The following is a 20,641-nucleotide window of genomic DNA, read 5'->3' on the forward strand; positions in this document are numbered from 1 at the left end:
TAAAATTGAATGCTTTGTTTTTGAAATGAATCTGCACATTGGGATTAACAAGAATCACATTCAAGTGGACGATTCTGCATGAATAACAAAGCAAAACAAGAGACAGCCATGTTTGAAAACGCTTTTTCGTTTGAGCTGCTTCAACTTTAAGCAAATATAACTTTAAAGAAAAAGTTGAGCTTTTGAATACAACTTCTTTGAGAAGAATTGGTTAAGTGAGAGCGTTAAAAAAGTTCCTTTTAAAACAGAAAGCAGAAACTGGTAAATTAGCAATAAAACACTCAATGTGCAAAAAATAAAAATATTTTGAAATGAAAATGATTGATGCTCGGTTAATGAAATCATTATTCGAAGTCAATGAAAAAATTAGTACAAAAGAAGTTTGAAATTTTTTTTAAAAAATTTAGAAAAACAATAAGCGCAGAAAAATACTAAAAAAGAGAATTGAAAGATATGCTACATTTATTTATATAAAACTGATAAAATAAGCGGTCATCAATTGAAAAATTTTTCAAACATCAACAGCCAATTCTTGTGTTTGTCTTTGATGTTGTTGAGACAGAAGAAATTGTTCCTGCCGCTGACGCTCCAAATCCAAAAGTGTAAGCCTTTCGCCTTCCAGTGCTAACTTTGTCTTCTTCCTTTGCCTACAGCACATGCAGATGCAAACTGTCAGCAAAGTTCCAAAAAAAATTACAACTGTCGGAACAATTACAGCAACTGTTTGTGAATCTGTGAGAATGCACTCTCCGTTAAACCATTCCGAAGGAAATCTCTCGTTACCTATTACAAAACTGTACATTCCATCGTTGCCAGAGCATCTCAAAAATGATTTGCATTTTATTGCTCGAACATATCCACTATTGGATCCTTCGGCATAAATGGAAGTTCCAAGATTTTCATTGCCTCGTGTGTAAGCTCCATTCGGCAATTCAATTCTGTTACCTTCAAACATTAACGATTCAAATTTAATCGCAGTATCTTTTGCTTTATTCATTCGCGATAGCAGCGAACTTGAAACATTTCCTCCGAAGTATATAGCTCCTCCGCGAAATCCTGCAATATTTTGTAAAAAGTTAACGCTTTGGAACAGAAGCTCGTCCATAACGTTGTGGAACAAAAGACCTCCACCAAAAGAAGAGCCATTGTTTCCATAGACACAAGAATCGGAAAAGCTCAACTTATGAGAGTCTTGACTGTGCCACACTGCAATGCCTCCTCCCCATCCTGCAGAACACCAGCTAACATTTGTATATGTCAATTGTGCTGAGCATCTTAAATCAATTGCCCCACCGCTAACAGTTGCTGAGCATCTCTCGAAAACAGAATTGTTTACTGTCAACTGCATTGAAGTAGAAGAGCAGAAGATTGCTCCTCCTTTGCTGCGACTTGCTTCAGGTGTGCTTAAAATCGGTCGCATTGCAAATGAAGACAATGTCTGCAAAGAATTAATTCTCATTGTGTTTTGTGTTGATAAACTGTCTGCTCCTCCACCGGTTGCGCAGCAGTAATTAAACGAACAGCCAACAACACTCATTTCTCCAGGAGAGCCCGTACTTAATATTCCTCCAACATCATTCGTAAAGCAATATGAAAAATCTGAATCTTTTATTGTGTCAGTTGCGTATGTTTTCGACGACCACATTGACAAGTCAAAAATCGCACGGTTTTGTTGTGTCACTGTACAATTTGTAACGGTGCTGTTACAAATGCTGAGCTCTCTCCAAGGAACAAGAATTCCTGGAAAAAGAAGGCAGTGAAATGGGTTGTCCACCAATGAAAGGTTTGTATCTGTTATATTCGTTGAAACCTTCTCAGGATAGTCTTTGGAATAATTGTAAGACTGATCAATTTTATGGGATATGTTCGCAAAAACGCTCTTTTCAACAGTCGTTAAAGCAATATTTGAACCTCCAAAAAATGATATTTGGCCTTCATAACAAAAGTTCTCCAATTTTATTTCATTTGCAGAAATTTCAGAGCCCTCGCCATTTCCATTAACGTTCGCAACCAAGGGTTTTGTCCAAGTTTCGTCATGATTCAGTTTTGTATTTTCAATTATCAAATGAGAATTGCACAAAGAAAAAGCTGAATAAAGAGCAAAATTCGTATATATTGTTCCCTGCCTTATTTTTAAAGTCGACGAGTTACACTTTGCAGCCAGCGAAGTTTCCATAGAAAGCGAACAATCACTCAAAAAAAGTGTGGCATTCATCAAATCAAAAAGGGATGCCAAGCCTTCTGACTCTTCTTTGATGGTGGAATAATCTCCTTTCAAGCGAATAATGTAATCTTCTATCTTAACATTACCTGCTAAATAAGTGTTTCCTTCCAGTGCTATTAAACATTCTTCCTTTCGATTAGCATGATTTTTCAGAGCCTCTTCGATAATTGGCTTTATCCTTTCTTCTGCATGTACAAAAGACGTTCCATATAAAATTATAAAAGCATATAAGCACAAAAATGCCATCCTAAATGTAAAAAACGTAAAAACGAAAATATATCCCATATATTTTTTTTAATTTCGCAAAAATCGAATCTTTTCAAAAACGTGTCTGACTCTCTGTGAATTTGAATGCTGAACTTATGTGTATTTCTATCAAGTAAATGTTTCTTTTTTCAATTACAAATTTTTGTTTTTTGAAAAGTTATATAAAAAATTTGCAGAAAATAAAAATTTCTAATGAAATAAAAAACAAACTTTGCAACAACTGTGCACAAGCTTGCAGTTGATCAAAAAAAATAATATGATAAAACTTTTACAGTTCTTATTTTTCATTATGAAATAATTCTGTTTCTTTTTCTCCTTGACGAAAAGCTATCTTTCATAAAACTTTGCAAATAGAAATAAAAATGATTCTTAAATTATCATTCCATCATTCACCATATTTTGCAAATCTCTCTGGTTTTTTATCCTTTTCAAATGTTGCAATTTTCTTCATATTTTAGGAAATTTCTCAAATCGGACATTTATCAAACAAAAAAGAAAAGAAGAATATTTAACTTCATTTCAATTTAAAAAGACACAAAAACACAAACACCGATAAAGAACGGTTGGTAAAAATACTCATTGATAGATAAAACATATTAACATGCATATAAAGTCATGCAACAGAAAAACATGGAAATAATAAAAAAGAATTGCTCTATGAAAAAAATGAACAGTTATTGCAAAGATGAATAAAAATCAAAAATATCAATCAAAAAATTGAATCGCTCGATTACAAAAGAAAATTTATTGGAGTTTCCATTTCAATTTTAAATAGACAAAATAAATTGTCCATCCAGAAAAATAAAAAGTCAAAATTGTGAAAACAATACACTGTCATTAAACAATTAGAATACTCTACCATTAATCAGGTTGAAAATATTACACTTTCCAAACTTCGCAAGCAAAATAGCAAAAACAATTCTCTTTAAAATCTCAAAAATGCATGAATACGCTCGTTTTCTTTTTCTCTGTTCACATTTTAAATACATGCATTGGAAAATGCAACCAACTAGTTTTCATCACAGTCTTCATTTTCAGCTTCAATATCGCTTTCGTTACTGTATTCAGTATCTTCTCTCCAAAATTTATAAAAATTAACGTTATATTTCTCTTTTGCATATTCGTTTGAGGATATTCTGCCGGCTTCTAAACATTCAGCAAGAGGTTTCAGATATTCATCTTCGTAGTGCGTCAATGCTGCTAAATCATCAGAATCGATTCTTGCATCTGGAAAACAATTTATGTCGCACACTTCTTTTTCTTCATTTGTTGTTGCATTTTCATTGCCTTCTTCTTGATCCTCATTCATATACATGGCGCAAACTGGGCAAATCTTTAAGTCGCACTTTGCTTTCATTCTGCTTCTTATCAGTTCCTCCTTTTCAACTTCCCTCCTGTCTTCAAATTCATTCTGAGCTCTATGTCCTCACAAAACATCCATAACGTCTTCTTCCTCAAGGACTTCTACCAGCATTGCATTCAATCTTCCACGCAATGGTTGGGAAATGCATGAATAACGTTTGAAGTCGTATACATAAATCCTTTTAAGATGTGATATAATATGAGCATTCGAAGACAATGCTGCCCACACATTCAAAAGTGCCTTTGCTGCCTCGCCTCTCAGCATGTCACTGGCTGTTTCGCACAGCAGAAATGCTATTCTTTCTATTAAATCTCTTTTGATGAATTTTGTAATCCCCTTCAAAATGGGAATAGAAAGCCACATTCGAAAGCACTTCATTGAAACCTCACGAAAACGCAATATCATTTCTTTGATGCTTTCCTCTTCGCAAAACAAGCCATCTTCCATCCGCTGGAAATTTGCTCTCCCAGAAGAGAATGCATTTGGCTTATCATCATTATCATCGCAAAATTTGCTCCCAGGAAAAAGTGCCTTCCAGTTCTCTTCTGTCCAACTCCCAAACAAATAACTCTTCACTTTTTTCACAATTCTTTTTTGACTTGTTAATAACTGCACAAACGCTCCATGCTGTTCGCTTGTTGCTCTACACAAACATTGAAACGCTCTGAGAGCAATGGAGCAGACTGGTCCCTTTGAATACACTGGAGGCATCCAACCAGAAGGATATATGTTGAGCTGTGCCTGTGAATGCTGCAAGAAGCCTGATGGATTTGGAGCAGAAATAAACGAATCAATGGCAAGCAAACTGTTTGCGTTCGCATCCTTACCACAGTCAAGAATAATTTTTGAATTAAAATAGTCACTTAGCATATCCAATGAATCCAAGACAACAGAATGAATCGCGTTGGACAGCAACCCATGAAGCCACTTTCCAATGATGTCTGGATCTTCGCTTCCAAAAAATGGAGTGCTTTCTATAAAAATATTAATATCACAAATAATAATTATAATAACACTCAAAAATTTTTACAAATGCTTTGGTAGATAAAGATACCGCAATTTATTGTGAAACGTCGAAAAATTGCTGTTGTGAATAAGCATATGTCTTCATCATCACATTCACCCAAATGAGCCAATTCATCTTCTGCTGTATAGGACTTGTCGTCCATGAAAAAGCATGGAATAGATTTAACAAGATGCATTTCCTGTTCTGGAAGATTTTCATCATCCACAGACATTTCGTCTGATGAGGAATCTCTATTAAAACATATCATTCGGGAAACGTGTCCAAGAGTACGAGCTGCTAAAAGTTCAACAGGCTTTTGAAATTTACCACAAATGGTTTTTAATTTTTTCATAAAGCTTGAATCATCCCAGAAGTTTTGAATATCATTATCCTTTGGATCAACAATTTTCAGAAGATGATAAAGTCTTCTAAGCTGCTTCTCCAGCGCTTTCCCTTCTTTCAGCATAATTTCTGATAAATATTGGAAATTAAAGTGAAAAATTCAATTTGAATTTTCAACAGAGCAGAAAAATAACCAAAACCTTTTTTCAATAACTGCATTTCTTCAATCACGTACAGCTTGCTGGAATCTGCTCGACTATTTTCATCTGCATTGGTTTTATCATTTATCTCTAATTTCAGCATTATTGATCTTTTCAACTTTTCCAAAAAATAAGCAGAATTTTCGAAATTTGGAATTTTTTATGGGTCATCTCTTTGAAAAAAGTGATTGAAGAAAAAAATATTTTCTTTAAAAAAGTTCATTGGTTGTTGTTGAAAAACATGTTGCAAATGGTCAAATAAACAAACAACAAATCAATGCTCAAAAAAAAAAAAAAAAATCGATAGATAGTGAAAGAAAAAGATAGAATTCATTTGTTGAAAGTAATAGAAAAATGTTCATCTGAATGTTTGGGACCATTAAGTGCTTTTCCATGATTGGTAAATGAAAATAAAAAATTTCACAAATAAAGGCAAGAGTTCCATCAAAACGATTGTCATTTCTTATTTTCCATCAAGCCAAATGAAAAGATTGACTGATTCCATCTCTTCCAATATGTTTCTATTTGCTTTTCTGCTCATGTTCTGATATACCATTAACCATCTTCATTTGCTCCAGAACACTTAACTTTCTCTTATCAAAGCTTTATCATCTTTCCCAATGACAAATACTCATAGAAAAAATATTTTTTGTCTTGTTTCTAATGAAACCATATCTGTTCCCAGCTCAGCACATATTTCCTCTCTTCAGTTTTGTATTCCGTTCTGGATGAGCATTTGCATCAAATAAATGTAAAAATCAGAATTCTTCCATTTCGTTTCGATCAAATGGAACGATTTTTCCTTTGAGAATATTTGATTGTTTTCTGTTTTTGGTAAAAATAAAGAATGCAGGTTTTGGCTTTTTGATATTATCACCGTTTATTTTTTTCACGCAATTCGCATGATTATATCTTTTGTTGTGAAAACAACATACACAGCACAATATCTCAAAAACAGAACAGAAAACGCATTGCACATGCAACAACAAAGGTGCTGGCAAAAAAATATGAATAAATACATACACAAACACAATAATGATCACAAAGCATAGAAAGGATTCAATACATATTGGCAAAGTGAAATACATACACACTCTGCTTCCAAAAAATCAAAATGTTCAAAAATGAATCGCAAGCCAAATCAGCCAATGCCCACCCACAAAATAGGTCAGCATCCACACCCAAAACAACAAAACAGAAACCCTCAACACCCACATCTCTTTTTCATTCTCCTCATTCGACAATGCACATATCCCAACACAAAACATACAAACGGCTTGCTGCCTTCCTCACACACTTTATCAAGCAACTCACCCTCGTTTTCACAAATGATCATCTTTCCTGTTTTTTTTCCCTCTTCTAACACCAAATCAAATCTTGCATCCCTGTTCTTTTTCCAACTCCACTCTTCCTCCAACCAGTCTCCAATCACACCCAAATCCACATCTTTTCTTTTCCACATTTCATCTCCAATAATTCTCTTCATCAGCCCCTTTTCATCCCTTTCCACATTTCTTCAAAAGCTCTTGCAATCTTTTCTTCTTCTTTTCCTTCTTCTTCTTCCTCCTCCTCCTCATCTTCTTCTTCCTCTTCTCCTTCATCTCCTTCATCTCCTTCTCCATCTCCTTCTTTATCCTCTTCTTCCTCAATTTCATCTTCTTCCCCATTTTCAATCATCCCAGTTGCCCCAATCGCATCTGACATCGTCACCATCCTTGCCTCCGCTGGAAAAATCTCCAGCAGTTCTCTCCTCACCTCCACAACCCCTGGCCTGTCTTTCCCTTGCCCAGAAATGCAACTCCCCACAACACCAAACAGCCCACTTCCCCGAATCTCCTCCACATCTGGCCTCTCCCCATTCATTATCTTCTGCCCTGCAATCACTGCCTCATACTCCCCAAACGGCACCTTCAATGTCAGGCACTCCCACAACATCATCCCAATCGAAAACACCACTGACTTCTTTGTTACTCCCATCTTCTTGTTCATCAGCAGCTCTGGTGCCTTCCACCTCAGACACTCTTTTTTGAATTCATCCTCATCCTCAAAAGCAGATGAAGCAAGAGAGTCTCTATCATCATTATCACTGGCAGATGTTACAACTGTTGATGAAGAGATTGACGATGACTCTGAATCGTCAGATGAAAAGTCAGAGTGCATCACAACGCAGATCACCATATGCTCAGAAAACAGCACAATGTGAGGACTGAGACTGACCAAAGATTGAAGAGGGTTTTCCATTTCGTCAAATGAATGAAGTGCAAGATTAGCCACCCAGAACAGGATTTGAGCAGCTGTTTGCTCCCTCTCCTTCAATGAACCAATTGCCATCTCTTTCTTCTCGTTCCTTCCATGAAGCAGCATGAACATCGAATCACGTAGGTCCACAATCAGCTTCTCGTGAGGCGATGAGCAGGCCATGGCATCCACCAGATTCGACATTGACGAGGTGGTCGGGCAAGCATGTTCCATGCGAACAAATGTTGATTCTGAGTCTGTTGAAGAAAGTGATGGTGATGGTGATGGTGATGGTGATGGTGTTTGCTTTCTTGCCTCTTCTTCCTCTTCCACCTTCTCCAGTGCCCATTCTGGAATCTTGTCTGAATCCTTTCCCAATATGTATTCTGTCGATCCACTCTCGCTCAAAAGATACTCTTCTGACTCAGAATGCACCATCTGCTTCCCATTCATTCTCTTCTTTATTTTTTCTTCATTCTTCTTCTCTGCTTCTCTCTCTGCTCTCCTCCACTGCTCCTCTGGTGACATCTCCATTGTCACCATCTCAATCAGCTTCGGATCCTTCTTCACTGTATCATTCACAATCTCTTCCAGTTCTTCTGTTCTTCTCTTTTGCTTTCTCCATCTCATCGCCAATATTATTGATATAATCAGAATAATTAACAGAACAACTGCCATAACTATCACAATCCACATCCATAACGATTTTTCTTCTTTTCCTCCTTCAACAATCCTTTCATCTCCATTTCCCTTTGCTTCACTTGCATTCTTCAGAATGAATGAATTTGTTGAAGAAGGTGATTTTACATTCCCAAATAAAACATGCACACTCACCTCGATTTCATTTCCACAACTGCTGATGAGATCTTTTACAACACGTCCTTCTGCTTCTCTTTCTGACAAAAATCCATTTGAATCAAAATCATGTTTTTCAATCTCCTTCTCTTCTCCCTTCCTCTTCACAACCGAGAATGATAGATTACATGGGATAAGAAGCATTCCTTTGAATATCAGCTTCATTCTATCAGCTTCTTCCTTTGCTTCCACACTTTCCAGAACTGGAATGAAGAATGATGAATCCCTTTCTGAAACAATCCCTTCAAAACTGCACCCATCATTAAACATCCAGAGTGATGTGTTTGGCAAAACTCCATCTCCTCCTTTCAAACTCACCACATTCAATGTTCCAGAATCTGAACAGATGATATTTCTTCTCAATGATGGATATCTCTCAATTGATGGATTATTGCTCTCAAATCTTCCATCATCAACAGTTATTTCCCCTCCACTTATTGTTATTCCACCATCTGGTGAAATCGATATTGTTGTGTCTTTCATCGCCACAGAACTCTTCACAACATCCACAAGAGATCCATCCCATTTGCACATCTCCCCTTCGGCATTCAAATTCTTTTCATTTCTTTCCTTTGAACTTCCATCAAAAATGCAACTGTCCATTTTCACATCCAAGCAATTCTCTAATTTCATCAATTTCCCTTTTGCTTTGTTTGAATTGATTCCACCAATTGTGCAATTTGCCAATTGCATTGTCTTTTTCGTTGACAAGCAAGATATCAATGATTCTTCATTTTCTTCAACTGTGATATTCTCTGTATTTAATCTGTCCATATTTAATTTTCCGCATTCATTTATATCTATCAGAGAAATTTCAATTGTTGAATTGCAAAATGTTAATGAATCAATAACTGATGGAAGAGAAGATGAAAGATATATTGCTGTTTCTTGAAGAATGAGATTTGATATCTTGCATTCCATAAGTTGCAATTCTCCTTTTTTCATATTAATAATGTGAAATGGAATATTTGCAAATTCTTCATTAACTCCTTCTGTCAATTGTTTTGTTGTGAATGAACAATTCATCACTTCAAGAATCCCTCCTTCTGGTGAGATCAATGATTCATGTTGAGAAATGAAATTCGAATCAAACACAAATCTTATTCTCAATAAAGAAACTTCTCCTGTTGTTGATATTACAGAATCCTTTGTTCTTTCAATCCCTGATTTCATTTCAATTTTGCATTCAACCTTTCTCTTTGAGCTCAAACACATTTCCCTCAGATTTATCTCTCCACCAATCACACTCTCATCAACAACAATCATTTGGCTAATGAAATCTGAAGTCAAGTGCATCAGTCCATGATCAATCGAAGCACATGGAAGTGTGTTTGTTCCACACTGTTTTTCATTTGATCCATTCACACTGCTCACAATGATTGTGTCGCTCTGATGAATTGTCACAAAATCAATCAGATCTGTATCATTTGGATAATCACATTCATCTCTTCCATATATCGCATTAATTCGTGAATAATGATTCTCTCGAAGATCAAACCGAAATTGGGTTTCATTGATCTGTGGTGTGATGTTGAAGCATTCAATGAAAATATCGTTTCCAACTTTTGCTGTGTTCGCACTGAACTTCATTCCCACAAATGTGAAATTGAGAAACCCTGTTTCCTTTGTTGCCAAATTCACTCCTCCTCCTCTTCCCGTGATACCGCTGCAGCTGCAATGGCTGATTGTTAATTCAATCATCTTCATTGATCCAGATGCTCCCAATGTGAAGAATATTGCCCCTCCTTTCTCACTTGTTTCTGCTTTGTCTTCTGTTATGCTGCTCTCATTCACAACAAAATCTATCTTTTTCTCGCTCATTGACTCCAAAATGCTTGCTCCATTGTCGCTCCTCTTCACTCCTGAAAATGATGATTTCTCAATCTCAATAATTACATATTCTTCATTTTCTCCTTCATTTATCTTCAACCCTGGTTCAGATTTCTTGATTGATAAAATACATCCTTTGCTTTCATTTAACGAATCCACTCGAACATTCACAAAATGGCAAGTTATTCCAACATCATTAATTGCAAAAATACTGTTTCCAACATTGCATGATTCAACAGACAAATCATTCACTTCCACAGTTCCTCCAATCGCATCCACAAATACACAATCAAATCCATTGTTTACTCCGGCTTCTGAATGGAATGAACATCCAGTAATAGCCAAAGCTCCATTTTTGTTTGAAATAACAGTTTTGGCTGAATTGTCAAATCCAGATGCCAGTTTCAGTTGGATATTCATCAATTCAAGATGATCATCATTTCCCATGAAATATTCCAATTGATTTCCATCTGACTTTTCAAAATTCAATATTGCTTTCACGTTCTCTTCTCCCATCTTTACACCCTTTTTGATCTGATAATTGGACATGTTGAATGAATCTCGAATGAAAGTTGATCCTTCAATCTGAATTGTTTTCTTTCCAATCTCCTTTTTCATGTTTCCCATCCCTTTCCACATTGAGAAGCATGACTCTTCCTCACTTCCGCAACGAGCTACGTCAAATCCACTCGATGAGATAAATATCACAATTGAGCTGTATTGAACGAGGAACATGAACAAATCCTTTTCTTGATGATAGTTATCTGTCCCCACAAACAAATAACCATCATCTTTCATTGAGGAATAATCAAACTTGAATGAATCGTTTGTTACAGAACTATTCAAATCCTTTCCCAAAATGAACACATTTTTTCCATTGGTTGCTTTGTTGTTCTCAAAAGTTACGCCAACATTAAAAAGAAATGGCTTCTCATTCAAACAGTTTTCACAGTCCAAATACAAGAACCCACCTTTTCCATTGTTTGAAGAAAGCGAACAAGATGATGCATTTGTCGATTTAATAACTAAATCTTCATTCCCTTTCAATATCACTTTTGCAACACCTCCTTCTTCACCACTTCCGGTGTTCTCGATGTTTGAAAAGTTGTTGTTTTCAATCAAAACAGAAGAAGATAATACCAATGGTGATTTGGAAAATAAACAATCTTTTAGACTGCATCCTTTCAATGTGCAACTTCCAGTTGTTGTTATCAACGAGTATTGAACAATATTTGATGATGATTGAATTTCAAATAAACAGTTTTCGAGTTGAAGGATCCTACTCGATGAGATCAGTGAATTCATATTTGGCTCAAATTGACTTGGAATTAGCAATTTCAAAGATAATAAGCTGACAGAAACTGTTGATGAAATAACAGATGAAGACGATGCAGGATTCCCTTTGATTGTCCCTTCAAAATGAACAGGCTTGTGTTTAACATCGTCTCCTCCATTCACATACCCATCAATCACAAGTGCATCTGTGAAGGAATAAATATCTTCAATTGCCCCTTCATCTTTCACTTTCACTTTCCTTTCCCCCTCTGCTCCACTTCTGTCGATATGATCAATTCCACTCTTCATTGATTGACATGGGAATATCTCACTTCCACATCCCAATGTGTCATGTCCATCTGTCGACACAGACACCTCCACCCACTTCAAAGAAACAAGAAACACTCGAAGATCCATTTCCCCATAAATCCCATCTTCCCCAACAAAAGCATTCCCATCCTCCTTGTAACCCGAGAAGTCAAGTGCAAAACGCTCTGTATTCACACTGTTGACCAGACTGCTGCTCTTCAAAAATATGTTCTTCCCAACTGTTGCACTACACCCAGAAAATGATATCGATGAGAGCTGAAATCCTCCTTCATTTGAACTGCAATCCAGATATATCCCTCCTCCTTTTCCACCATCGCTGGCACCCTCACTCACGCAGCAGCTGGAGAAGGTGGAATCACTCACCGAAAATGTGTTGGCAGGTGAAGATGAGGCGAATGAGATGCATCCGCCATTGGTGGCAGTCTGTTGGTTTTGTGGAGCTGAGTCGATGTTGGTCATGGAGCAGTTGGTGAGGGAGAGGGGGAGGGCAGGGGAGGTGGTAGAGGAGGGGACACAGCTGGTGGGGGTGGCTATGGATGTGATGTCGATGATGTTGGAGGAGTTGAGGGTGAGGGGGTTTGTGAGGGAGGTGAGATGGAAGATGCTTTGGCTGTTGAGGGCGAGACTGGTGATTGCTGTGTGGTTGAGGGTGAGGGAGCCAGCAGTGAGGAAGAAGAGGGGAGTTTTTATAGTTATGGAGGTTGTTCCGGTGATGGTGGTTGTGTTGAGGTTGAGGGAAGGGGAGTTACCGGAGAGGTGGAAGAGGATGGGGGTGATGGGATTTGTGGAGTTGTGGGCGATGGCGAGGGCAGAGACTGTGAGGGAGCCCTGGGTCTGTTGGAAGAGGGCAGACGAGGCAGATGGATTTGGCGAAGAGGAAAATGAAGAGGATGGCTGAGGAATACCATATGAAGAGATAGTTGTGGCATCTGTACCATTTCCGGTGATTTTTGTATCAACCGCACTGAATGTGAGTGTTTGAGAAGGAATAAATATTGAGTTGAGGAGAGTGAGGGAGGTGTTTTGGAGGTGGGAAATGAAGCCGTTGAGGGCATATTCGATGGTGGCACATGGTGTGTGCTGAGGTCTACCACAGATTTCCATATCAATTCCGCTATTGGACACGATTTTGTTCTGGGCTATGAGAGGGAGCCAGCTGTTATACTCTGTGTTATCAGCTGTTTCACAATTCCACACTCTTTTTGTTGGGGTTGTTGAGCCACAATTCTCGAATGGAGATTGGGTGATACTGCTGCCACTGAAGAACGCATCATTCCCTCTGCCATTTGTGGCGGAGTTGCCATCGAAGAAACAAAATGTGATGAATTTCACTTCATTCATCCAATCATACGTTCTGGTGCAACACAGAGCAGCGCCACCGTAGGTAGTTGGATTTTCAACTTTATTTCCGATGAACTGGCACTCTTGGAGCAAGCACTGTTTTGGTTTTTCTGGTGGATGCCAATTAAACGTGACTGCTCCTGCCGTATCTCCACCAGTATTTGCAACACAGATACAATTTTTAAACAAGAATTTTGCATCTGGTGGCATGTAATCGAGACCAAAATACCACCCAGTTCCAGACCAGCTTGATATTGAACAATTTTCCACTCTGTTTTCAGAGAATGCCCAAATTGAATTGAGTTGTGGAAACCATGAAGTGACTGCTCCTCCACTGGATGCAGAACAGTTTGTGAAATTTGACTTTGTGATGTTAATATTTAACAAATTTTGACAGAATAATGCTCCTCCACTGAATTCATCTGTGGTTGAACAGTTATTGAATGAGCAAGATGAGATTTAGAGACTTGCATTTTCGCAAACAGCTTTTAGAGCACCTCCATATTCATTTCCACCCTTTGAATCATTCCATTCGCACCATTCGAAGCGATGATTGCTCTCATCAAATGAAGTCAATCTTCCAGGTGTTTTTCTGTCCGTTTCATTTCCAACATGTTCAACAGGAGCATTTGAAAAGGAACGTGTTTGGTGGAGGAAAGAGGAGTTGAAGGCAGAAAGAGAAGTGGATGGGCTATTGAGGTTTGGGAGGATGGCACCATCAATGGGGTTGTGAACGTGGAGGAAGATGGTTGAGTGGATGGAGAAAGATGAGTGAAGGGAGTAGAAGGTGATTGTATTGGTGTTGGTGTTGGTGTTTGTGGAAGAGGAAGTGAAAGAGGTGGTTGAGATGAATGAATTGAGAAAGTGTGAAGGAAGAGATGGAGAAGATTGAAGGGATTGAGGAGAGGAGATGTTGGAGAAGAGGGTGTTTGAGAGATGGAGATTGAGATGGATTTGGAGGTGGGGATGGGATTGGCGATGGTTATGGAGAGGGGAACAGGAAGAGGAAATCGAAGGGGAAGAAAAAGAAGAGGATGAGGAAGGAGAAGAGAAAAGGGATGGAGACGGAGAAGTGGATGGGGAAGAGAGGGAAGAAGGAGAAAAAAGGAAGGGCTGGATGAGGGAGATGGACAAGGAGAAAGATGAGTGGGAGATGGAGAAGGAGGCAAAGATTGGGGAGTGGGCATCTGGAAGGAGATTGTTTGGGGTGGAGAAGAGGGGGAAGGAGAGGATGGCTGGTTGGTGGGTGGTGAGGGAGAAGTTTGTGAGGGCGAGGGAGGCATGGGCAGAGATGAAAAGTGGAGATTTTGTTGTTGGATGGATTTGACAGGTGGAGGAAATGATGGTTGCAGCTGAGTGGTGTTTGGAAGTGAGGGTCGGACAACCAGCGAGAGGAGCTAATGCGAGATGGGTCATACACAAGGTGGTGTTGATGATATTCAGATTTGTTTGGACACAGCAAATGCAATTGTCAGTTGGTTTTATAACTTTCTCTGATGGAATGTCAAAAATATTGCTATACCCTCCAATTCCATTTGCAATGTTGATTGAGTCTTTCTGTATCTCCTCGTTCCATTTTTGTAGGAATTGCTTTTCTTCAGTGCTTACACCATTGCAGCAGCTCACTACAAGCAATAACAACGCAACAATATTGTGTGCAGCCCGTATGCTGGAGAAGCTCCTCATCATGATGTGGATGCAGGAAAAAATCAGAAAATAAAAAACTTCAACGTCCCATATTATAATTATATCGCATTTTTATTTGGGACAGAATTCTTGCATTTATGAAAAATTCAATAATTTATTCCAAAAATTTTCTGCAATTGTATAATTATAATTCTGACATCATTTTGCAGTATTAAACATAGAAATATAAAAAATCGAAAAAAATCTTTGAAAGAACTGTGTGGAACAAAATTCATAAAGCATAAAATTTCGTCCCATTTTAAATTAATAATTCTCACTGAAGCCCTTTCAACAAAACCTAACAAAATGATATTCAGCAGAAAGTCGTTTCTGATTTTATGAGCTTTTTTATTTTTTTGTTTTTGTGCGCTTGTTTATTTCATTGAATTATTTGAATATTTTTTTTAAAAACATTTTGAGTGAGATATATAAATAAAAATATTTTTATGAAACGAAATAAATTTAACTTTTGATAATTTGGAAGACAGAAAATAAATATATTTGTAAAATAAAATAAAATACAGCTGAATCACCAGATGAGGAAGAGGATATCGCATCATCCACCTGGCAAGAGACAAAACAGTGGGATTAATGATTATCTCAATCTCTGATATCCATTCTTAAACAGCATATTGCCTCGAAATAACAGCTAACAAACACGAACTGAGGCATGGTATTATCAGATGGCACTCCTCTCCAAAAACCACTCATTCACATCTTCCTGTTCCTGGAATTTGGATTGGCAAATCTTCTTCTCTTCGCTCTTTCTGCTCTTTCGCTTTCCTTTTCCCTCTTCCTTCTGTGTGTTTTGGTGCCTCGAAGAAGTTTATGTCCAGTCTGACGTCTTTCCCATTTCTTCTCTTCTTCAATAGCAATCGACTTCTTAATTCAAGTCGTCATTGGCTGGTTGATCTTCTTGTTCTGAACAGATGCAATCAAAACAGATTCCTTGGGCCTCTCCACTAATCATTCTGATCAACACATGCAATTCAGTCACTAAAACTTCTTGCTGATATCTGCGCCCAAAGAGAAAAGAGCAAAAAAATTGAACAATCCAACAAAGAAGAAAAAGTGAAAGGAGTCACCTGACAACACAATAGAAATGGAGAATAACAAATATCATTTCGAATATAAAGAAGACAAAGAGGAAGAAGCAGAAGTGACAGAAGAGGAGGAGAAAGAAGAAGAAGATGATGATGATGATGATGATGAGGAGGAGGAGGAGGAGGAGGAGGAAGATATTGCAGTGCTTTCAGTTGGATCATTTGTTCTGATGGGCTCTTCAAGTTGTGTTGAAAACGAAGAAGTCTGAGAGGATGAAGGAGGAGAAGAAGGAGAAGGAGAAGATGATGATGGCTGAAGATGATTTGCCTCTGAAGGAACAGAACTTTGATGATCAGATGAATCAAGTGAAGTGTGTAAGTTTGACAGAGAAGGAGGTGGTTGCGTTGAAATGACTTGTGCAGATGAAGAAGGATCACACAATGAAGAAGAAGAGGAGGAGGAGGAGCAGAGAATGGAGAGGAGGAAGGAGAAACAGGAGAAGGAAGGTTGAGTTTGTAGTTGGCGAAGGTGAAGGGGAAAGAAAGAGGCCTAAGAAGAGAAGAAGGAGAAGAAGGGAGGGAAGAAGTAGAAGAAGGGGAGGCGGAAGAAGAAGAGGAAGAAGAAGAGGAAGAAGAAGAGGAAGAAGAAGAGGAAGAAGAAGAGGAAGAAGAAGAGGAAGAAGAAGAGGAAGAAGAAGAGGAAGAAGAAGAGGAAGAAGAAGAGGAAGAAGAAGAGGAAGAAGAAGAGGAAGAAGAAGAGGAAGAAGAAGAGGAAGAAGAAGAGGAAGAAGAAGAGGAAGAAGAAGAGGAAGAAGAAGAGGAAGAAGAAGAGGAAGAAGAAGAGGAAGAAGAAGAGGAAGAAGAAGAGGAAGAAGAAGAGGAAGAAGAAGAGGAAGAAGAAGAGGAAGAAGAAGAGGAAGAAGAAGAGGAAGAAGAAGAGGAAGAAGAAGAGGAAGAAGAAGAGGAAGAAGAAGAGGAAGAAGAAGAGGAAGAAGAAGAGGAAGAAGAAGAGGAAGAAGAAGAGGAAGAAGAAGAGGAAGAAGAAGAGGAAGAAGAAGAGGAAGAAGAAGAGGAAGAAGAAGAGGAAGAAGAAGAGGAAGAAGAAGAGGAAGAAGAAGAGGAAGAAGAAGAGGAAGAAGAAGAGGAAGAAGAAGAGGAAGAAGAAGAGGAAGAAGAAGAGGAAGAAGAAGAGGAAGAAGAAGAGGAAGAGGAAGAGGAAGAGAAAGATGAGAAGAAGAAGGTGATGATGGTGGTGGTGGTGGCGGTGATGATGATCAACAAGGAAAAAAATAATCATTCAGATGCGCTTTAAAATGAAAATGTTCACCATCTTAAACAATTGATCCATAGAAACTGATTACAAGATCTTCATATCCTTCTTCTTCCATCTTTTCACGCTGCTTTCTATTCCACGTAATTTCCTTCTTTGCCTTTTCGCTTTCTTTTTTCGAACTTTCAACAAGCCATCTCCAAGAAAACCCGAAAACATTCTTCGAGAAAGTATCTTTTTTCTTTTTTTTTAATTTCCTACATTTCACGAATCCTGGAGAAAATGTCTCCACAAAATATAGAAAAATCACTGACAATCGTCTGTTGGTGCATTTCTTCCACAATAAAGTCGACAATTTTGTCTCTCAGCAAATAATCAGTTGATATTTCATGAGTCAGAATGATATGCAAAATAAATGATAAGCATTGCTCAAATGTTTCTCTGTGGGCACTTCTAGCTGTTCTGCACATATTTATGATGCATACTACCACTCTTGCAAATTCTTCTTTCTGAATTATTGAATAAGCAAAACTGCCGTTTACTGCATTTATCCATCTCGTAAAAAGTTTGATTTCTTTTATTTCAAATCGGCCTCTTCTCAAACTATTCTTTTTCCGGTCAACAAATTCACTCAGCTCGTCCAATTCTCTTGCAGCCTCTCTTCCGAAATGTAGCTCGTTCACAATAACTTTTTTCAAGATTATGTTATTGTCCAATCTTCTGGGCAAAATCTTCCAAGCTGATAGATAACCAAGGCGAGTCGGGTTACGATGTTCTTGGTGATATCTGATTATCTTTTTGATTTCATTCAAATACAGCTTTTTTTCGATTTTCTGGGTAAAAAGAAAAACAAAAAAGAAAATGGAGATAAGATAAATATTATCAATACGGAAAAGAAGTTCCCATACACAATATCTTGCAATGTTATTTAAAGTCAGAATAGCCATTTCCACTTCTTTCTGAGTTTCCTCGTTTCCATCTTTCCTTAATGCAACTTTCAGAAGGCAATGTACACATATTGAAATTAATTCAGGCAAGACGTTGTTGCTTAGTAAAGCATAGCATTCACAAAGATCAATGAGAAGCTTTTCATTCTTTTCTTTTTTTTTTCTCATTTTCATAAATAATCATCTGTTTTATTCTTCTGTACAACTCAGATAAATCAATGAGTCAACTACATATAATATTCAATATGTTGGAGTATCCAAGAAGCTTCAGTAGCAAAATGGAATTCTCCAATGACATTTTCTTTTCTTGAATCATTTTGTCTATTTCATTGAACAATTCTACAGTGAAAACAAATGAAAATTCTTCTTCATTCATTTTTTCAATAAACAAATTCAGTTCTTTGATTTTCTGTTTTTGCCTATCTTCATCGCTATCCTCAAGCTCATTAAACAATTCTGAAAAAAAGCAATAACAAGGAAGAAAACCTAATCAACAAGAAATCGAGTGTTTCAATGTTTGCAAACCATAAAAAAAATACGTTAACGTATTTTTCCTGTAATTTTGAAAAACATTGCAGAAATAAAACACCGCAATTTTCCATTTATATAAAATGAACATATATTTGGAAGGGAAAATGTGAGTGTAAAAAACATAAAACAGTCATCAAAACATCGTTGTTCAAACCGTCATTCTTTGTATTGACATTTAAAAAGGAACCTATAAAGAAAAAATTCACAATTTTAATATCAATGATGCTGTGATGGTAGCACTGATCAATGTGATTATCTTTTTATTTGCAAACAATTTGAGAAAATGTCTGACAAAAGTTTTCAACTATCTTTCACCACGTATTTAATGTTTTGTAATCAAATTGTTCAGTTTCCTTTTTGATTGCAGAATGCAGTGAATTTTTTTATTTCTCAAAAGAACATAATTGCCTTTTTTTTCTTTTTTGAATCATGAAACAAAGAAGAATGTCCATTTTCGGATCATCAAGACAAAGACTTTTTTTATTAGTAAAAAAAAATATTTATTTTTTTCTAAATGGGTGATTATTTTTGAAAGCATATTTTTTCATTCAAAAATTTCGGTTCAAAAATTTCTCTTGAATATTAACAAATGCACATTGCAAAGTGAAGAAGCTTATTGAAGACATTTTTATCTTTGATTTGGAAATGACATTTGTTTTTGAAACAGTTGTCATTATTTTATAATCTGAATACAAAAACACTTCCCATTGACAAACTATCTCTAAAAAATCAATTCCCCGAAAAAAGATATGATTTCAAAAATAATGACCCAAATGTGTGATTCTTTTTGGAAAATTGCAAATGGTTTATTTGCATATAAATTTAAACTATCATATTTTGTCCATATTTCTGTTTCCACTCACTAATCTTCTTAAGAATGTTTGAAATAGCATTATCCAGAAATAGATTCCATTTTGGCAAAGTTTTGTGTATATTTACAAAATTTTGAGTTAAATATGAAATTTTGGATTTATTTGAAAAATAAACATTTGCGACTTTTCAAAAAGAATCACACATATCCTTTTTCGGGGGTGTTGACTTTTCAATGATTGTTGATTTTTTGAAAGGAAATTTTAATACAAAAGAGTAGAAAAATGATAAATGTTTTTTGAAACAAATGTTTTTTCAGAATTGAAGAGTAAAATGTGTTCAATAAGCCTTTTCACTTTGCAAATTATTTTTAATTGATATATAAGAAATATATTTGCACCGAAATTTTTGAATGAAGAAATATGATTTCAAAAATAATCACCCATTTATTGCTTTTTCGACTTAGAAAAATTTTTTTGACTTTGGTTAAAATGTTAAAGATTTTGAATAAATTTTTGTGCGATGTTTTCAATCACATAAAATTTTGTGACAACAAAAAATTTTCTGCTAAATAATAAGTGAAACAAAACACGTGTTTCTTTGTGACTAATGATTGACAAAATATGTTTTCTGATGGACCGAGAGATAATTTTTGCATCAGAACCTCAATTATGAAAACAATAATTATTAATGCAAATACAATTTTATGCAAATTCAAAAAAGCGAAGAATTAAAACAAAAAAAAAAAACAAAAAAGATGTTGACAAAAGATCAAATTTGTAATATTTTGGTCATCTGAACGTCAGTGAAGTCATCGACAGTTATTGGAGTCAGTATCTTGCAGAGTTGAAAATTTAATTTTATTAATAAAACAAAGTGAAGTTCGAAGAATTTTAAAAATTGAATAAATCTATAAAAATTGATCAACATTTCGAAAACCCGAAAAATCAGATAAAACTAATTTTTTTTGAAGAAACCAAAATTGAAATGGATTTTCAATTTCTGATGGAAGTGACAAATTTGTTTTTGTATGCACCACATGCATAAACGAAACATAATATTCATTAATTTGATGTGTTATTA

The 20,641-nt window shown here is 36.4% G+C and overlaps 7 protein-coding genes across 7 annotated transcripts; 3 read left to right on the forward strand and 4 right to left on the reverse strand.

Annotated features, from left to right (window-relative positions):
* Nucleotides 1-8: 8 nt before the first annotated feature.
* MONOS_5556 (uncharacterized protein) lies at nucleotides 9-2,500 on the reverse strand. Its single transcript, XM_067875715.1, has one exon. It carries the CDS (start codon nucleotides 2,468-2,470, stop codon nucleotides 512-514), a length of 1,959 nt encoding a protein of 652 aa, XP_067732033.1. The 5' UTR covers nucleotides 2,471-2,500; the 3' UTR covers nucleotides 9-511.
* A 1,000-nt stretch (nucleotides 2,501-3,500) lies between these two features.
* Nucleotides 3,501-3,806, reverse strand: MONOS_17246 (uncharacterized protein; the record flags this gene model as incomplete). The annotated part of the gene is made up of 1 exon (XM_067870147.1): nucleotides 3,501-3,806. One exon carries the CDS (start codon nucleotides 3,804-3,806, stop codon nucleotides 3,501-3,503), a length of 306 nt encoding a protein of 101 aa, XP_067732034.1.
* Nucleotides 3,807-3,917: 111 nt separating this feature from the next.
* On the reverse strand, nucleotides 3,918-5,326 carry MONOS_5557 (uncharacterized protein; the record flags this gene model as incomplete). Its single annotated transcript, XM_067875716.1, has 2 exons — nucleotides 3,918-4,828; nucleotides 4,909-5,326. 2 exons carry the CDS (start codon nucleotides 5,324-5,326, stop codon nucleotides 3,918-3,920), a joined length of 1,329 nt encoding a protein of 442 aa, XP_067732035.1.
* A 1,561-nt stretch (nucleotides 5,327-6,887) lies between these two features.
* MONOS_5558 (uncharacterized protein) lies at nucleotides 6,888-13,481 on the reverse strand (the record flags this gene model as incomplete). The annotated part of the gene is made up of 2 exons (XM_067875717.1): nucleotides 6,888-7,295; nucleotides 7,356-13,481. The coding sequence occupies 2 exons, from the start codon at nucleotides 13,479-13,481 to the stop codon at nucleotides 6,888-6,890; spliced, it is 6,534 nt and encodes a 2,177-aa protein (XP_067732036.1).
* Nucleotides 13,482-14,181: 700 nt separating this feature from the next.
* Nucleotides 14,182-14,598, forward strand: MONOS_5559 (uncharacterized protein; the record flags this gene model as incomplete). The annotated part of the gene is made up of 1 exon (XM_067875718.1): nucleotides 14,182-14,598. One exon carries the CDS (start codon nucleotides 14,182-14,184, stop codon nucleotides 14,596-14,598), a length of 417 nt encoding a protein of 138 aa, XP_067732037.1.
* A 1,461-nt stretch (nucleotides 14,599-16,059) lies between these two features.
* Nucleotides 16,060-16,269, forward strand: MONOS_5560 (uncharacterized protein; the record flags this gene model as incomplete). Its single annotated transcript, XM_067875720.1, has 1 exon — nucleotides 16,060-16,269. The coding sequence occupies one exon, from the start codon at nucleotides 16,060-16,062 to the stop codon at nucleotides 16,267-16,269; it is 210 nt and encodes a 69-aa protein (XP_067732038.1).
* Nucleotides 16,270-16,273: 4 nt separating this feature from the next.
* Nucleotides 16,274-17,312, forward strand: MONOS_5561 (uncharacterized protein; the record flags this gene model as incomplete). The annotated part of the gene is made up of 2 exons (XM_067875721.1): nucleotides 16,274-16,379; nucleotides 16,732-17,312. The coding sequence occupies 2 exons, from the start codon at nucleotides 16,274-16,276 to the stop codon at nucleotides 17,310-17,312; spliced, it is 687 nt and encodes a 228-aa protein (XP_067732039.1).
* Nucleotides 17,313-20,641: the final 3,329 nt, after the last annotated feature.

This window comes from Monocercomonoides exilis, assembly GCF_001643675.1.
Source record: "Monocercomonoides exilis strain PA203 chromosome Unknown scaffold10-1930038, whole genome shotgun sequence".
In the NCBI taxonomy this organism is placed as follows: domain Eukaryota; phylum Preaxostyla; order Oxymonadida; family Polymastigidae; genus Monocercomonoides; species Monocercomonoides exilis.

Coding starts and splice junctions, on each gene's coding strand:
- MONOS_5556 (XM_067875715.1), bottom strand. CDS start 2,470: ATGGCATTTTTGTGCTTATATGCTTTTATAATTTTATATGGAACGTCT.